The 19193-nt window shown below is 43.6% G+C and overlaps 1 protein-coding gene across 1 annotated transcript in view; it reads right to left on the bottom strand.

Moving 5' to 3' along the window:
* LOC147668847 (ankyrin repeat domain-containing protein 60-like) overlaps positions 1-15379 on the bottom strand; it is a 39293-nt gene extending 23914 nt beyond the window's left edge. The window contains exons 1-2 of the mRNA XM_086948403.1: positions 15121-15379; positions 5413-5543 (exon numbers count right to left, since the gene is read on the bottom strand). Coding sequence (XP_086804529.1) covers positions 5413-5543; positions 15121-15379 — 390 coding nt within the window. The remainder of the gene's footprint in view (positions 1-5412; positions 5544-15120) is intronic.
* Between the last annotated feature and the right edge of the window lie 3814 nt (positions 15380-19193).

Genomic DNA, 19193 nt, shown 5'->3' with positions numbered 1-19193 from the left:
TGCTTTCTCTTCCTACCTGCTGCCATTCTCCGATTACAAACTTGAGCAAATCTGTATGTTTCTAAATTTGGCTTATATGACAGGACCAAGACAAGTAAAGTTTTTCCCTGTGTTAACATGATAAAATATATTTTTTTAAATCATTCAAGGCAAACCTTTGCTCTGAGGGTCACTGCTTTTAGTTCGGATTGGTTTTGGATCCATGACGATTGTTTTACCTCATTTAAACTGTGCTTCATGTTTTTTGGATTTCAGAGCTCAGTTCTTGCTTGTTTCTACAATATGATCAAGTGTTTTACTTACGTACTTGTGCCATGCATAAATTGATCAGACGCATACCTACCCTTGACCTTGAAAGGGGAACTCATTTAGACACCCATTTTCCCTCTGTGGAGGATCAAAGCAGACCCATTTCACAACAAATCCACCTAGATTAATTTAGCCCCTCCTTACTGAGTGCTGGCAATATAATTTACTCACACCCAATTCCATGCTTTCAGCCACAGTCACTCATACTCAGTAAAATTCAGTCATATGTAGCGATGTGGGTTGCCTGGTTTATCCTGTGTGTAAAGAAAGGGGATGCTGTAGTGACGTGATGTGTCTATGTATGCATGGGCTGAGCGTCCTTGCTGTAGGATGTTAAGTGTGAATGCTGTGAGAATGTGATGATGCATGGAATGTTGGTCTGTGTGCTGATGCTGCAGCAAAATTAGATATTTGCAAAAATGCTTTATTAAAAGTATAATGTGCAGAGCTTAAGTTTAAAAAACAAATGTGTTAAATGCAAAATTTGTAGTTGGCAGCCATACTTAAAAACTATAGGCTTGTAACATAGAAATAAAGCATGAGTTCTTAACTTGACATAACTGAGGATGCCATAAATGAATAACAATTCTCTTGAACAACAAGGTGCAACCCAATAACCAAGGGACCTGGGCTGGACAGTAAATATGTAAAAGGTGGTCCCCATGGGGGAAGTGTAGCCCTTGACTTCCAAGGTAATTGTATCAAAACAGAGCTAGATAGAACCCCTCACAGGGGTAGGTTTTCAATTATGAGTTTAGTGCGTTTATTCTCATGTACCTTCTCAGACATGAATACATACATCAATTTTATAGTGAGTATTATGCATTACTTATATCCCAAAAAAATATGGTGCTCCTAGAAAGTGACAGCACAGTGCGAGTGAACAATAGTACATACATGCTAGGTACAAACATATATACATGTTGCTGATAGGGATAATACAGTGTTTGAAGTCAATACTCATCAGGTTTGTATTGATAGCCACCATAAAATTCTTAAAAACACAGTCCACGTATGTTGTGTCATCAATGCTTCGACCCCTGGGCATAAGTTATTCAAAGCAGGGTCATCATCAGGACTTAAAATATATAGGAAGCACCAGAAATTGTGGCAGGTTACGCAGTCATAGAAAAATTGAAATTCTAGTTGGTGAAATAACTTCCGGAAGGCTATTTATCACAAAATCCAGTTGAAAAAAAAGGTGTCTAAATCATCCCAAAATAAGCTCCCTCTTTAAATGCATTCTGTAAATCGGATTTTAATAAGCAGCTTCCGATGAACCCAGTCGAATATTGGGTGCAATGCTAGATGCTTAAGTCATCTGATTTTTGTTGTTCCTTTCTTTTGAAATAAATAGTACATCGCACATCAGTGAGCAGCTTCCATTGACTCCTTTCGGCCAGCTTGCATTGAAGAACGCCAGCATCCTTGTGAGGGGTTCTCTCTATCTCTGTTTTGAAACTATTACTGTGGACCTCAAGGGCTACACTTCCCCATGAATGAATAACAAGACATATTAAGTACTGAAAAGCTTGTTTTTTTCCACATTTAAACAACCATTGTGCAAGATGTTTTTCTTCTCTTTGCTACAGATGTTGCAATTTCAGAAGCTACTCTTTATTAGCTAGTGGATAGAATCTTGTTTGTATTAAATGGCTAATTGGGAGGTCCTCACCGCAAAAGATGCAGACAACAGGGAGGATGATTCAGGGAAAACGCTTTTGGATAACAAGAAAGGATGTGCCACAACATTCAAGGACACATGGCTAAAACATGATTCTACTCTGTTGACAAGATAGAGAGCAAACCTATTCCTAGGAGTGTGCTGAAATCATATTGGTCAACACGAAGAAGAAAGAATATTAATGTAGCAACATAGAATATGTGCATTTATAGCAGTGTGTGTTCGAAGTCTAGTTAAAGCAGCAGGTGTGTCCCTTATCCCAGACTTCCTAAGAGAAGACACTTAGGGATCATTTTATGAGACCTCTTAGCTTATCTCTTGGTCTGCCGTTAATTGAGCTGAGAATCCTTTCCAGCTAATTAGGCAAAATGCTTGATTCTCTCATCAAGACCCTTCATGGGTATCTGAACTGACCTTTTATCCTTCTCGCATTTAGTTTGATTTATTTTGAAAAGTGAGGTGTCTTTATGGAACAAGCTTGTTTGATCATTATTGTTTCGATGCCTTATTGATTTACTTTATTACCAAATATCAGTTGATTTATTATATTATCTTTTAATGATTAGGCTTGGAAAATAATACTGTAATAAAAGAACGAATAAATAAAAGATTTGAAAATAAAACCCTTTAACTCACACTAGCTCTCTCAATTGACTGAACTAATAGAAATGATAATTGATAACGCTTTATGTTGACTTTAGATCCCTACATCTTGGTCGATATCAAAGATCAATTGATCTGTACGCTGGGTTTATGATTGATGAGTAAGTGATAGTGAAACCTCGTGTTCCAACACTTTGTAAAGCCTAGGGTTGATGACAGATGGAGCCGCAAAAGCACCTCAGGCTTAACACGAAATAAAAAACTTCGCTCATACCCGAATGGTTCCAGACTTTTGTATGAAGACCCAGCACTCTATCTACAACATCACACCCACTCAAGCCCCATTCAAAATTACTACGTAAAACGTTAATAAGTAGAAAAGCCGAAAGCAATCACACTGGTCAACGGCGATGCCTCACGCGAGCCACCGATGACTGCAACTGTCTGTATTTCACGATTTCTCCTCATTGTTTTGTTTTACTGCTGCATGCTTAGAGTCATAAGAAACTCAGAACAATCTAACTGACACCATAGTGGTGATACACAAAACAAATGATGAAAGTAGCAGCACCTAGAATCTTCAGACCATGAATTTCTTTGGCAGGACCACCCCAGAGTTGTGCAGAGAGATCACATACCTTTTCTTGCTTCATGTCAGTAACAATAAGTACATGTGTCTGAACTAAAGTCTTGCTTGTGCCAAGAGAGTGGGACTTTCAAAGAGGTATGGTGCCTCCTTGGCACATGCAGGGTGTAATGATGTCATTGAAACAGTGCCCAGTGACCAAACTGGTCAGGCACTAGGACCGGCCCGAGCAAGGGACGAGGGCGGGCGGAAAGGGAGGAGCTGGGGACCAAGGGCGGCAGTTAGCCGTTAGCCTTGGAAGAGTGAGGACGAGAAATAAAGAAGGTCCTGAATCACTACACCGTGTCTGCGTGAATTATTGGGCCAGACACTACACAGGGTACCAGTCCAGTGGGGTAAGAGGCAGGGGAGTAGGTACAAAGTTCCTTTTGGGAATACTCGAGAGTGTGACAGGTATGGAGTACAAACTGCTCTATTTATTGTCTTCTCTAGCTCAAATTTCACCTGTCCAGGGTTGGGAGCTCTGTGCAATGTATTGCGCCACAATAGTAAAATATGTTTGACTGTCATCATTTCAAGGGTGACATTCTATTCTATTCTATTCTATTCTATTCCTCAGCGCGGGGATACGCCGGGAGGCGTCACCATGCGCTCTACAAACCCCTTTATTATTATTATTATTATTCATAAATAAATTCACAGAGAGCATTTACGACTATACGAAGGCCAATAGTCCATAAAGATTTGAAAATGTACAGAAAACCAGGACATATAATGACCTAAGTAAGTGTGTAACATTTGTTAGATGTGTTCTGATTAATTGATAGATGAGATTAGCGGATGAGTCAAAAAATAAATTTTGTCTGCAATATGAAACACCTGTGATTATACAACACTTTAAAGCTAATATATTAAATAGTGGTTAAATACATCATAATAGAACATTAATATATGAAGTAAATAAATAATATAGAGAGAGCAATTACTGTTAAAAGTCAGTGTGAGCATGGCACTTATTCAAAGGATTGCAAGATCCGAAACTGAAAGTACATCAGGAGGTTAACCAGGGATGAGCAGAAAAATGTTACGAATGGCATAAAGGGAGAAATTCACCCCTTTACTCAGTATGCATGTGGACCCATATTGTCCTGTAAAAACTACCCAATTTTGCTCCATAGGCTGACCGGAGAATGAGTGGATTCTGGCATTTTTTGCTGTTTGTATGGCTTTTCTTATGTAGTAAAACATGGTACAAGGGGAGAACAGCCTTTACAATGCGGGTATTACCACGCGCTACTATTACAACGCTGCTATTACAACGCAAGTCGTTACAACGACTTGCGCTGGAGGGCGCTGTTGGATAGGGAATAGTTTAATTCTCTATTCCAACACCTTCCCTACTGTAACGTGGGCTGGAGTTGGAATAGAAAATTAAACTATTCCACTATCCAGCGCTTACAGCGCAAGTCGTTGTAACGACTTGCGTTGTAAAAACAGCGGTGTAATGGCAAGCGTGGTAAAAGCCTGCGTTGTAATACCATACAACCACAACGTAACCACGTGTACAGAGAACAACCTGAACTGCTAACAACTTGGGCTGGTCGTGATGTCATCTGTGGCAGGCAGAAGCGGATCGTCAAAATTCAATGGATTTGCACAGCAATCCACTCCGCTTACTGAGGGGTGAAAAAAAATGCCCTGACCTACGGATAGACAGTGGCGGTAATTGCTGTAAGAGGCTTAGAAAGTCCATAACTATGTGACAAGCAAGAAAGAAAAGAAAAGCATCAGCAGCTCATGGCCAAGTGCATATGAGGTTGTCAGAATGGGCATAGTCAGGATGGAGCTTTGAACATTAGAACGTTAAACCATGAGGGCGGAACATCAAAAGAGAACAATATGTGATGGTCAACAATGATAGGATAGGTAGGACAAGGAGGTGTATGTTTGTCCAAACAGGTAAAGATGAAGACTTTCTTGTGATGTGAGAGGAGGATGGAACAGCCATGAGGAATATACAAATACAGAAGCGTTGTTGCATAGGCACGAGTATAGGATAAAGATGTGATGTAACACTTCACGGATTAGTGTCATTCACCCTTCACAATACTGGCACCAAGAGACCTCTTCAAAGGTAGAGTGTGCCCTCCAAATATAGCCATTCAGCATTCATGCACCCTTCACCATATCTTCACTTTGTTAATGCCACATTTAAATGAGTAATAATCACCTTTATGATGTCCCCTTCTGCAGCAGCTTGGACCAGATCCTTCCATCCATCCTGAGACCAAAGGCGCAGGGTGATAGTCCCACCAGGAACAATATCATTGAACTTAAACGTGGATTCATTTGGCATATCTCCTAGGGAAGAGAGGGCAGGCGTGTTCAGACCTTACACAGAATACAGAGCAACCTTTCAGAATTCCATCTACAGTTGCATTAAAAAAATTATTTTAAAGATAAGGCATTGATGAAAACAAAAACGTGAAGGGTGGATTATTTGAACTGATCTCAGTAACTATTATTTACTCAGAATGCACTCCAGTCCATCATTTTGTGCTCATCATTCAACCTCCTAGAGCAACCAGTCTTAAGTAAATCAGCTTTCATCCTGGTCGAATTGAAGCAGTCCAGCCCAAAATGCCAGGTCAGGTCACATCTGAGTGGGAACACAAGTTACCCCAGACTGGTCTCAGCCTAATTAGGCCTTGTCCATAAAGTGTAGTTTGGGTTCTAAGGCACAGTGATTACATTTCTCATGTATGAGCCCATTCAATGGAACTTAGGAAATTGCAGAAGACGAAAACAAAAAAGTGATATGTGGAAAGTTTTAATTAATCTCAGCCACTGATATTTAGTTCCACGTTTTTTGTCCGCCATGTAATCTCAGACAGGATCCAACAATGTGCAAATCTGCCCTGGTCCTGCTCATATAGGAATAGTCTAGCACATAATGCCAGGGCTGGTTTAATCTGGTTCAGCACTAATGTGCTATTAGAACCAGTATTAAACTTAAATAAGAATTTCTTTTTTCCCTTTGGAGGACATCATACAGTCATTACTAGCGAACAAATGGTCAGGGGTTCTGCCCACTTAACCCTCCCGTACCTGAGCAGGAGACATCCTAGGATGAGAAAATAGCAAGAAAGGGTACCGAAGGGATTGATCCAAATTTAATTCTCAAACAAGAAACAATTAATTCTCTTGTGAATCAGAAATCAAACATGAAAAAATATACATATATATAAATATACATATGTAAACTCATCAACACACATATGAGCGGACATCAAGGGAAGCATAACAACCGACAGTTTGAGAATCATACAGTCATTAGTCACATTTTGCTGTGTCCACCTTAAGTCTTGTAAAAATCCACCAGCACTTGAGACCGACCCTAGATTGTTTTTTAACTAAGATTAGGATCACAATACAGTAAGAGATGAAGACAGCCTGAAATTTCCATGAATATGATCTTTTACCACCCGTAAACATTGATTCGTCAAAATGCAATCCTCAGTTGAAGTCATGTCGCCCATCACACACAGCATCACACTGCCCTTCACCCTCAGTGGTCTCACATTTGCCAGTAAAGGGCAAGAGAAGGGGCAAGGACTTCAAACTACAAAAAATGAACAGAACTTTTAGATCCTGTTTTCTTCTCCTGATACACACTTACTGAACCTAGAAACAAGGAATATCAAGGAGCCGGCACGGGTACAGTATCTCCCCACCCGATTGATGTCTGCGCTGTGACCGAGTTAAGTGAAAACACAGAGAGCCCGGTTGGTGGTAGGATGATAGCAGTCCTATGCTTAATATCAAGGATGTGGCAAATGAAGGATATACACAAATCATCTTTAGATTTTGCTAACAGACTGCCTGCTTTTTAATTTGACCTCAGCTGCTATGAAAGATGCCATGACTCAAGGTCCAATGAATAAGATTTTGGAGAGAGATCAAAAGAAAATCCCCACATACAGGAATCTTGCCTATGGAGAGGGGTTTGCGTTTCCTACACTTCACAGTCCTTATTTGTCAACTTTCTGGTGAGTAGATTATTCTGGCCTTCAGAGAAAAAATGAAGTGCAAGCCTCTGTCATGTCAGATGAGTCCAGCCAGAAGTATTGTAGCTGCAAGGAGACATCCATGGTTGAGGAACTGGGAAGCAGATTGCAGTAGTCTCTCAAGAATTTGGAGAGGGAAGAGAAATTTATAAGCCACGTTTGCAAGGCAAACAAAACCATTTTCTCATAACTTTGCTTAAGAGGGGCAGGACACCTGCTCTGCAATGGTTTGTCCCACTGGAGGAACTTGCTAGCAAAGTCCAAGATAGGAAGACACACCTTTTCTTTCAGAAGAAGAACTGCATCTGCAAGACTAGGTTCTGCTTGTCACCAGCAGGTGCCTCAGCCTTCCCTAGAATAGGATAGGAGACTACTCCAAGGAAAGATCTAAGCAAAAAGAACACCCTCCAAGAATATCCTGCAATTCTAACACAATCCCAGTACCCGACTATACTAGGACAAGAGACGAGGCGTGCATTTTGTGCCCGCGATGATGAAAAAAATGTTTAGAGGTTTCAAAGAGCTCAGGATCCAACTGTTCGGAGTTAGACACTGTGAAAAAGCATACATGGTCGAAGTCTACATTCTCTTCTTCTAGATGTTTGTCTCCTCAACTTAGTGGCAAGAAATCTATGAGAAGATTCCAGCACATTCCTTCACACTTCACCAGGAATGGGGATTCCAAATTTTCCTCTTCTCGTCAGTCTGGAAGTGAAAGGAATGTACCAGTTTCTTGTTAAATTGTAAAACCTAGCAAATTTTTGATGCCATTGCTCAAATAAGGGGATTATAGTTCCAACCCTCCTTATGTTATGTTATGTTATGTTATGTTATGTTATGTTATGTTATGTTAATCCAAGATTTATAGAGCGCACAGTTACTTAAGAGAGTGTCCCGGATCTATGACAGAAGGGACGTGAGAGCAAAAGCTACGGATACCGAAAGGGACCAATAATTTAAAGTGATTGCTGAAACATCCAGGTTTTTAACTGCTTCCTAAATTCCAGAAGGGTTGTGGTCTGTCTCAGCAATAGTGGCAGTCTATTCCAAACGCGAGCCACTTGAACATGGAAGGACCGACCTCCACACCGGGCTCTATATAAATTCGGTGCCATGATCAAATATTGGTGAGCTGATCTTAACGATCTACGGGGGTGTAAAAGGAAATTATTTTCCTGATGTAATGTGCCCCCTGCCCATGGAGAGCTTTGAAGGCAAGCGTCAGGGCTTTGAAAAGAATTCTGGACCGAATCAGGAGCCAGTGTAATTTCTTCAGATAGGGAGACATCCGTTCTCTGGCCCCTAGCTTCAGGACTGCTCTGGCCGCTGAATTTTGAACAATCTGCAGCATGTTCAATAAACACTCCGGTAGACAAAAATATAGGTCATTAACATAGTCCAATCTGGAGGTAATGAGAGCCTGCACCACTAACTTCCTATGCATCATTGGTAGCAGGCAGAGGAATTTCCTGATCATTTTCAAAAGTCCGAAGCATGTGCCGATTACTGACTGAACTTACATTTTCATGGATAGCCTGTTATCCATTCTTATTCCCAGTATTCCCAGATTTCTCACTGTGTTGACTGCCGTCTGGGGTGGCGACATTTCATCAGGCCACCACTGTTTCCAAAGATCCAGAGGAAGGGAGCCAAAACAAAGAATTTCTGGCTTCTCCAGATTACATTTAAGTTGGTGAAGTTGAAACCAGGAGAACACTTCTGTCAGACAGCTTCTAATCCTCTGTCCGTTAAAGTGTTCCGCCTTCCTACAAGTGAACAACAGCTGTGTGGCATCCGCATAGGATATAATCTTCGCCCCGCCTGCCTCTGCTAACTTAGTTAGGGGGGACATATAAAGATTGAATAATACCGGGCTCAAGATAGAGCCCTGAGGCACCCCCACATTCAAAGGAGGAATCCTGGCTGTGAAGGGGGGAGACCAGACCTCTTGTGTTCTGTCCTTCAAGAAGGAATCAAACCATTTCAACACCGTGTCGAAAGCAGCTGAGAGGTCCAAAAGGATCAAGACCGTTTTTCCTCCCTTATCAAGCGTCTCTCTGATGGTCTCAGAGACCTCAAGTAAGGCCGTCTCCGTGCTAACGTTGGAACTGGAGCCAGTGTAATTTCTTCAGATAGGGAGACATCCGTTCTCTGGCCCCTAGCTTCAGGACTGCTCTGGCCGCTGAATTTTGAACAATCTGCAGCATGTTCAATAAACACTCCGGTAGACAAAAATATAGGTCATTAACATAGTCCAATCTGGAGGTAATGAGAGCCTGCACCACTAACTTCCTATGCATCATTGGTAGCAGGCAGAGGAATTTCCTGATCATTTTCAAAAGTCCGAAGCATGTGCCGATTACTGACTGAACTTACATTTTCATGGATAGCCTGTTATCCATTCTTATTCCCAGTATTCCCAGATTTCTCACTGTGTTGACTGCCGTCTGGGGTGGCGACATTTCATCAGGCCACCACTGTTTCCAAAGATCCAGAGGAAGGGAGCCAAAACAAAGAATTTCTGGCTTCTCCAGATTACATTTAAGTTGGTGAAGTTGAAACCAGGAGAACACTTCTGTCAGACAGCTTCTAATCCTCTGTCCGTTAAAGTCTTCCGCCTTCCTACAAGTGAACAACAGCTGTGTGGCATCCGCATAGGATATAATCTTCGCCCCGCCTGCCTCTGCTAACTTAGCTAGGGGGGACATATAAAGATTGAATAATACCGGGCTCAAGATAGAGCCCTGAGGCACCCCCACATTCAAAGGAGGAATCCTGGCTGTGAAGGGGGGAGACCAGACCTCTTGTGTTCTGTCCTTCAAGAAGGAATCAAACCATTTCAACACCGTGTCGAAAGCAGCTGAGAGGTCCAAAAGGATCAAGACCGTTTTTCCTCCCTTATCAAGCGTCTCTCTGATGGTCTCAGAGACCTCAAGTAAGGCCGTCTCCGTGCTAACGTTGGAACTGAAGCCTGATTGACTGGGATGAAGAAGAGTATTTGTTTCAACAAAGTTGGAGACAACCGAATGTGCATATTTTTCCAATGTTTTAGTGAAAAACAGGAGGAGGGAGATAAGTCTGTAGTTGGAAAGTATCGTTTGGTCTGCTGAGGGTTTCTTCAGCAGTGGAATTGCTGTGATCATATCTAGGACCCTAATTAAATATTCCCGATTTATGCCCTTATGTGGTTATAACAAATCATACCCTTATAAAGGCATAAGAATCAAATCCATATTTAGTAATAGCCAATGCAAACCAAATACAGCAAGGCTACTTCCTTAGACTCCTAGAGACCCCAACGAGTTCTTTCAACAAACCAAACCTCCAGCTACCTGGGAATTCCCCATGCTTTTGTTTTGATTTGTCCTAGAACTCCTGCGAGCACTAAAAGAACGGCCAGTTCTTAGTGACATCTTTTATTGACGTCTTATGTCCAACCTTACGTCAAACACGGCACCTTCCAGGTATAAATATACCAGCGTTTGCCTTAAGCAACATACGGTGGTGTGGAGCAGAGCGGCTATCTACTTATCCGAAGCCCAGCTGATGCGAGTGCCGAAGGAAGCCGTCCCTCCCATTTGACGCACTGAGAAAGACGCTGTCTTTTTCTCTTGCCGAGAAAATCCAGCTCCAGTGTTTCAAGTCACCCTTGCGGGTTACTGGGAGATCGAGTCCTGAGAACGAGATACAAGACCTCCTTCATTCTAATACCAAGGTACGGAGCTGATTAAACCCTTAGAGAATTCTCGAGTCAGATTCTTGGCTAAAACTAACTTAACTTAAACTGCAGCCCATTTACTCCTTCCCACGTACTAGGCTTAGGTTAGGTACACCGGGGTAGGCGTATTTAGAAGCACCAGTTGAGTACGTTTAGTCAAACTTTTATCATTGTATGTAACTGTATATATTTTATACATTTTAAGTATCATAGGGCTCAGAAACCATATCAATGCTTTTACAGTATTATTTCATAATACTCCTTTTACTGTACGCACTTTACTTTATAACAAGTATTGCAATTGTGGCAATTCATTTCTCTTGCATGAGAAAGAAGACTGCTCAATAAATAACACCTTTTATTGAAAACGCCCGTCTCTCTATTTCTCTGCACTCTGGTGAAACTAAGTATGCACAATTGAGTGAGTGAAATAGCTATCTATTGTTTTGACACGACTCTGGAGATATACTCCTTATTCTGGGGGAGCAAAGTTGTCATGTTTAAGCAGTTGTCAGAAGCTGAATCCCTTCTTGTCTAATCAGGGAAGTTCACTCCTCCCTGTTCATTCGAGAAAGTTTCTAGTGACCTCTGAGCTAGCTGGCAAACCTAAATTAAGTCTAACATATTCAATAGAGACCTAGTCGACCTCAGTCCTACGTCTAATCTATTGTTTATGTTATTCCAATACGCAGAGCCTATTGGGAAAATAGGAACTACACTACAGAATTACTTTTGCACAATTCCACTTCTCCGGGACTTGACCAGTACACAGGGACAGATACAGGATACTATTGACTGTAGGATTCTGTATCTCTGCCATCGCAGCCAGAAATGTAGCAGGGCAAGGATCTGACGGAGAGTCAGACTTCAGCCCCTTCATTATTAATAAGGAAGCTTCCAGAGGGGCTGAGGGAAAGCAGGAAAGGGAGGCATTTCCAGATTTGTTAAAACTATTGTAAAAATTGGGCTTAATTGTTGTAAATGAGATAAGATTCCTGGTTCTTTTTAATGCTAACATTTATCTTGTGTTGCCAAATTATAACATTGCACTTTAGGTATTCCTTGCTAGGCGCTGTGCACTTTAAAATGTTTCCCTCTACTGCTAAAAACAAGTACGTTTTTAGATACTGTTTTTAAGCTGGAAGAAGAAATCTGTTTGTTCTGATATATATTTTCTTCTTCTTCTTCTTCTTCTTCGTTTTAAAAAAGTAATGTTTTGTTTTACTTTTTCTTGATGATTCTGTGAATCCAATAAAGATGCTCAAACAGTAAAACTATTTTATATGAGGGAGTCCTTATTTTCAAGTCTGTCCTGCAGGCCAAACGAGGATTGGATCTCAGTTATTTTTGTATAGAAGAAATTGGCAAACCGGTTAATCCGATCCCCAGTGAAGGTGGGGTGGTTGGCTCCAGCCTTGGGTGTCGAGAAACTTTTCACTATGCTGAAAAGTTCTCTACTTTTGTTCCCAGTGGATTCAATTTTATGGGCAAAAAATAATTTCTTTTCCTCCTGTATCTTTCTATGATAATTTCTTATAGATTTGTTATACTTTTCTTTGTTTTCTGTACTGAAGTCCCTCCTCCATATGTTTACAGTCTTTTCTGGCCTGAGACAGAGTGGCATTAAACCACGGCGCGGACCACTTGGCCAGTGTCGCCGGGCGTGCTGCTCTCTTAAAGGAAATAGGCCAATGCGGTGCCCAATAATCTTCACTCCATTTCATATTAGTGGAATTTAAATGTACTTGTTACAATTGAACAATTTAATGAGGCTATGAACAGCCCTTATTGCTTTAAATACAAAGCACACCGCGGGCAGTCTTTCCATAACATTATGACAGCATGCGCTGGGAGCAAGTTGCACTCTTATGCCATGAGAGGTCTTGAAGCTTAGAGCAAGTATCTGTAGCTCAGTGCAACAGACAAAAGAGCAAGGGGGATATTTACAAGAAAATGCCGAGGCACGGTGTAACACCAAATTTTTCAATGCCACAGTCCAACATTTTTAAAATGCAGAGATGCGCCATATTTACAAAAATAAAGCGCACCCCTGCGTTGCCCTAGCTTTGGCACTAAAGAAGCTGCCCAACACCAGTGCAGGCACTCTGCTGCCTTGTTGCAAGGGTGCCTGCGTTGCAGGGGTGATTGTTTATGTGCAGGAAGGGACACCTTCCTGCACATAAACAATCGGTAATGGTGATTCGCTCTTTCTATGTGTGTTGCAGAATGCAGCATACATGGAAAGAGCAAAAAACAAGGAGAAATTCATGATTTCTCCTCGTTATCACCATTCTAAGACGATGTATTACCTGGCCTTAGGTGTTGGCCCTGCTCCAGCCTTGTAAATATGGGGCAGCCTAAAAAAGCAATGGGTTTTGCGATGGTCCGCCCACATCAACACCCATTGCCCGCCCCTTTGCTGCAGTGGACTGGGGCAGAAAGGGGCATATTTACAAGGTGGCGTTAAGCCAAGTCAAGTGGGTTAGCACCACCTTGTAAATATGGCAAATGGCGCAACTGCACTAGAGCGTCCAAAAAAGTGAGGCTCTGATGGCGTTAGGGGCTTGTAAATATGCCCCCATGTTTCTTGCTCCCTGCACTATGGCGACCACCACCTTCCAGGTATTACGACACAGTTTCCTGTCCTGAACTTTTATGTGATTGCCTTAGGCATTGTGGGTGTTGTAGTCCTCTTTTGATTCCACTGAATACTTAGAATGACACACCTGAAAACAATGAGGCGTAATTCGGGACTGGAGTCAGTGTCGTAATGACCCGGGGTGAGGTGGTCTCCCCACCAGAAGGTGTTGTCTTTCTCTACTGGAACCGCCACCTCCTACTACAAAAGCTTTCAATGCCAATAAATGGAAACCTCAATATAGGTTGTAAAGAATGACTACAAGCCTATAAATAATGAACGGCAAATAGGCCTCTGAGAGTACCAAGCGCAACATTCCACTCCGTGGCTGCGCCATTCGTTTCTGTAGGATGTTGGAGTGCTGGTGAGCAGAATGTGTTTGTGTTTAGAACATGTCAATCTCTGAGTGTTGCCTCCTATGCAAGGTATAAAGCTAGTAAAACTAGAATTACTTACTGTGCAGCATGTTTACTGCGCAGGAAGGAAGACCTGGGACCTAGAGAGTATTTTTTTCATTTTTTTGCACAAATCGATGGTGTCCGGAATAGCTTAGGCCTGGGAATGACCAGCTCCTCAAAGTGATTTTGTGGGCAGAATAACTTAGGTCTCGCTGGATGCGCGCACAGTTTACAACACAGGCAAATTACAGAGGGCCAAGGGCCAGATGTACGACCATTTTGATTTTGCGCCTCGCGATTTGTCTCAAATTGCTAGGCGCAAAATCAAATGTACAACAGCGTGTTTAACACTGTTTGCGATTCTCAATGGGGTCGAATTTGCGATCCCATTGGGAATTACAGGCCCCCCCAGGGATGGTGGCTTGTTGGGCTCAGCGAGTCTTTAAACACTTTTTTGTGAGTCGCAATTTATTTGTGACTCTTAAAATTGTGTTGGTATATGGTCATCACAATTTTAGCATGCACAAACGGGTTAACGCTAACCTGTTGGCGCATGCTAAACTTGTTCATACATCTGGCCCCTAAGTCTGAAGTTCTGCGAATATTAGTTGTACTTTACGAACTATGCAGTATTTATGCAAAAGCCTGTATTGTATGCAGGTGCCAGGGTACAGTGTAACTTTGCGAATAATCATGATGTGCACATGGTCACACTGTGGAGAGCACTCGCGGAGATCTGTAGCCCCCAAGTATGGCATAGTATGGTGTGGTGGAGTACCTATATAGCGCTTACTAAACCTGAAGAGGCGCTGGAACCGTGTTCGGTGAGAACAGCCCAGCGCACCCAATCCCTTTTCTTTTGCACTTTAGGACAGGTATGCCTACATCTATAAAGGGGCGTGGCTTGTACAGCACCAGAACGCAAAGAATGAAGGTAGGCCTGATATGCTACTGTCCCCGGGCACCGAACAACCCGAGAGCTCTGGGCCCAGTGGAAACAGGGCACAAGTACTATAAAAGAAGTGGGGGGGGGCTGACAATATGCAAATTACCTCATAACAGAACGTGCCCCGGTGTCTGAAAATTGCTACAGCACACACACACACCCAAATCCCACCTTCGTCCAGGTAGCTGAGCCTCTGCAGCTCGGCCGGGACCCCGGCCACGGTCTCCAGCCGCTCCTTCAGCTCCCGGAGCCGGGTCAGGGGGCTGCACCCGGGGACAGAGAACAGCTCTCCGCTGGCTTCCAGGCGCACGGTGACGGTGTACTGCCGCCCGCCGCGGGAGGAGGCCAGCTTGGGGAGCCCCTGGAGCCGGTAGCCCGTGGCCAGAGGCCGGCTCGGGGAGGAGGCGACGAGGCCGATGGGGCGCGCCATGGCCGGTGCAGAGCTCTGGGCGCCGCGGCGCACTCGCCTGGTCCGGTGTCTTTTGGAGCGGGACAGACGCGTCGCTAGGTGACGGGGCCATAAGTCCTCCTCCCCACCCACACAGAGGAAGGCATTAACATCTCAAACACCTCCCTAAAATAGGGAAAAACAAACTCATTCCAGCGGGGGACATATTGCGTTGCTTCTCAGCGGCTGGCATGTTCAAAATAACGTACATATAATATGAAACCGTGCTCACTTTTTACATCTACCAGTCAGACGCCGAATGCGTTTACACGATACTTTTTTGAGAGTTCCGTATTTATGTTGTATCATAGCTTTCATAGGGCATTCACTGTTGCAGGGCCCCCGAAGCGCTTCCTCAGACGGGTGGGCACAGTCAGTGTTGTGTATGCGTGGTTTCATTGTTTTCGAGTCATTGCGTTAAAATTGCCTTTACAATGTGCCTCATACTCTGAGGCGCCAAAGGAAATAATGGAACCAGGCAAGAGTTTAATGTTTGAGGGAAAACAAAAAAATCCGAATAAATAATTAAGAGTAGCGGGTACATTTAGAAACACATCGACAAAACCAATAGGCATGGCTATTATATACGTGAAAGAAGGGCGTATCTGCTGTGCGGTTTTGTGAGTGAATATGCGAATTAGTCAGCAGTTGGATGGCTAAATCAGTAAGAGCATGGACGACAGAGTGACTGATTGCCTAATAAATAACGTGTATGAATGAATGGCTGGATAGATGGATGGGTTCGATTGGTCACAAAGGATGTCCCTCATGTTTCCCTGCAAACTCTGAATCTTATGAATGCAGAGGTGCCTGACTTTGGGCCCACTTTTATTTACAAAGTAAACTTGTCCCCCGTTAGAGTATCCAGGCGCTGAGTAGGTGCGAGTTCTGCAAGTAGGACCAGTTCAAGAGCCAGGTGTTCACAAAATGGCGATTGTAAACAACTGCTTCGTGCAATCTTGGTGAGAGCCGCTGGGTTCTGTTTGCAATAAATAAGGCCAGACTGGCCAATCAGACTGTCTGACATTTTCCATGTAGGCTGCAGGCTTAGTGGCTGCTTTATGATCAGTTTGGGTTATCATGACTCAACCAGCCCCCATGGCTATATTTATTTGTGCCACCTGCAGTCTGAGGCTGGTTTGAGCATTTTTGCAAGGGCTGAGATTGGTTTCCAATCCGGCCCTGGCAATGACAATTACGTTTTTGAGACTCGGTTTTGGTTTTAGATTTTGTGCAACTCTGAACTGTATCCCATATAAGGGACAAGTGCTAACCGCAGAAATTATGCGCACTCCAGAGCTTTCTAGAATTTTAGTTCTTTCTTTTTAAAACTTTTTTGCAATTGTCAGCACAACTTTCATCTGAAGAAACCTTGGGGCTTAGTTATACTGCATAGAGAACAGTTGCTTCATGGATCCCTTAAAAGACCATCAGAGTGGCTTTAAGGGCCTTGCAATAAAGATCTGTGGTTAGCAATGAGCAGAGGGGCAACCGGCCGACAGTTCCACAACTACATTGTCATGGAAAGGGAAGCAGCGGAGACACACTTGCTTAAAGTGTGGAAAAACAAGCATAGGTTAGACCACAGATCACAGAGGGTGGAGAGAAACATAGGGATACATCAGATCCATGACCGAAATAGGTCAGATGAGCAAGGCAAAGGGCCTGAAACCCTCTTTGCATAAAAAGGCGTTGGTTTGGCAACTTGAAATTCTAGAACCATGTTGGCTCTATTTATTTAAAATCTTGATTGACTCATATTTCTTACTTGAGGTGTTGAACGACTGTTTTCTTCCTCAATCCATAAAGACTTTCTTTGTTTGGGGCACAAAGTCAGTGCTAGTCTCTTAAATAGTCCAGTGTGAGAGTATAATAATAATAATAATAATAATCCTGTATTTGTAAAGCGCACAGCTACCCGTAGTAGGTTTCCCGGCGCTGGGGGCTGTCGGGAAGATTAAGCAAGCTATTGCCCAGAGTCACATGGTGCTGGGCAGACCCCTGCCACCGTTGCTGGGGATCGAACCATGATCCCCCAGCATCCAGCGTCAGTCGCCCTGGCCGCAGCGCCACACCTCTTCCACTATCGGTATAGTGTTGGTGTGTAGGAAGCTGGGTTCCTGTTGCAGTAACCCCCTAACACACACACTTTTTGCCAGATGGCTGATGCAATTTGACTTGATGTGCCCGGGGTCCCTACCAATCAGGTTCCCAGGGCCTGTGTTCTTTCCCAAATTGTACTCTGGTACCTCTCTGGCCACATGTAAGTCCCTTATAAAAGGTATCAAGGGTACCAAGGGCACTGGTGACCAGGGAAGTACTCTAAGGGCTGCAGCACATATTGTGCCACCCTTAGAGGTCCTGTACCTTAACACACACACTGCCTTTGAAGACTGCGTGTTTTGGTGCAGAGAAAATGAAGAGTCGACATGGCACACATACATGTGTGCCAAGCCTGCAACCCACTGCCTATGGTATAGGTAAGACACTCCTCTAGCTGGGTGCACTATACCACTGGTCAGGGTACAGTTACCTGAACACTGTATCCCTATGGTGTCTAAGTCCATTCTTAGACATTGTAAGTGCAGTAAAGCCATGATTGAGTATATGGTCTGGGAGTTTGTCATTACGAACTCCATAGCACCCTAATGGCTTTACTGAATTCTGGGAATTTTGGCAACAAACATCTCAGCATAATAAACCCACACTGATGCCAGTGTTGGATTTATTAATACAATACACTCAGAGGGCATCTTAGAGACGCCCCCTGAAAAACGACCAGCCTCTGGTGGGCTCCCTGACTGGTAAACACCAGCCTGCCACCACAAGACATATTTCTGGACAACTGGGGTGGCAGCCTTCACTCCCTGGGTCCAGAAACAAAGCCTTTTGGGGGCGGAGGCGTGCACACCTCCCTCAGGTCATGAAGAGCCATCTGTGGCAGGGGAGCTTCAAAGGCCTTGCTGCCTTTGTAACAAGACCCCCAGCCTCTCCTGCTATTAGGAGGAGGCCCACTTCCTGTCTCACCCCCTTTTTGGTGGGAAGACAGGCAGGAACATTTAGAACAGCCCAGAAGGTGTGCCCACCTCTGTCAATCCCACCCCTCAGGTGGGGGAGACAAGGTAAAGCCCACTCTTCAGTGCCCACCATTTTGCAGATGGCAAGCACTTTCCAATCAGAATTATGGATTGGGCCCACTCCTCCACGTGGTGTGAGCAAACAGAGGGTGTAGTCCCCCAAAGGTCAGCAGCCCATTGGCTACTGACCTCAAGACCCCTAAAATGCCCCCCTAAATACAGTATTTCGGAGGCAGCCCTGAACCAAGAATGCAGATTCCCGCAACCTACGAAGAAGGATGGAAGAAGACACCTAGCAGAGGAGACTGCAAAAAAGAAATGACTTGGCCACAGCCATACCGGCACCCTGAATAAGAGTACCTGGGGTGCACCTACGTCCCTGAGCCCTCAAACGTACCTGCCCAGCTGTTAGAAACTGAGCGAAAGTGTGTGAAATCATTTCTTGCCTGAGTGTGCATGATGAATGCTTAACATAACCCTCTGATAAAGCCTTACTGCAGGCCACACTACCACACATGGAGTGTAAGGTATTATTTACTTTAACCTCTGTAAGCCTTTGGGGATCCACTGGACTCTGTGCACACTATACCTTACTTTGGCATAGTATATACAGGAGCAGTAGCAGTCAGTGGTGGGAGTGCTGCCGGGCGGTGACGTGGGGCAGGGTTAGTAAACTATGGAATACAGCCAAATACAGGTAAGCAAACATGTAAATAAAT

The sequence above is a fragment of the Lissotriton vulgaris genome, unplaced genomic scaffold (genome assembly GCF_964263255.1).
Source record: "Lissotriton vulgaris unplaced genomic scaffold, aLisVul1.2 SCAFFOLD_271, whole genome shotgun sequence".
In the NCBI taxonomy this organism is placed as follows: Eukaryota; Metazoa; Chordata; class Amphibia; order Caudata; family Salamandridae; genus Lissotriton; species Lissotriton vulgaris.
This window is presented reverse-complemented; position numbering and strand designations above follow the sequence as displayed.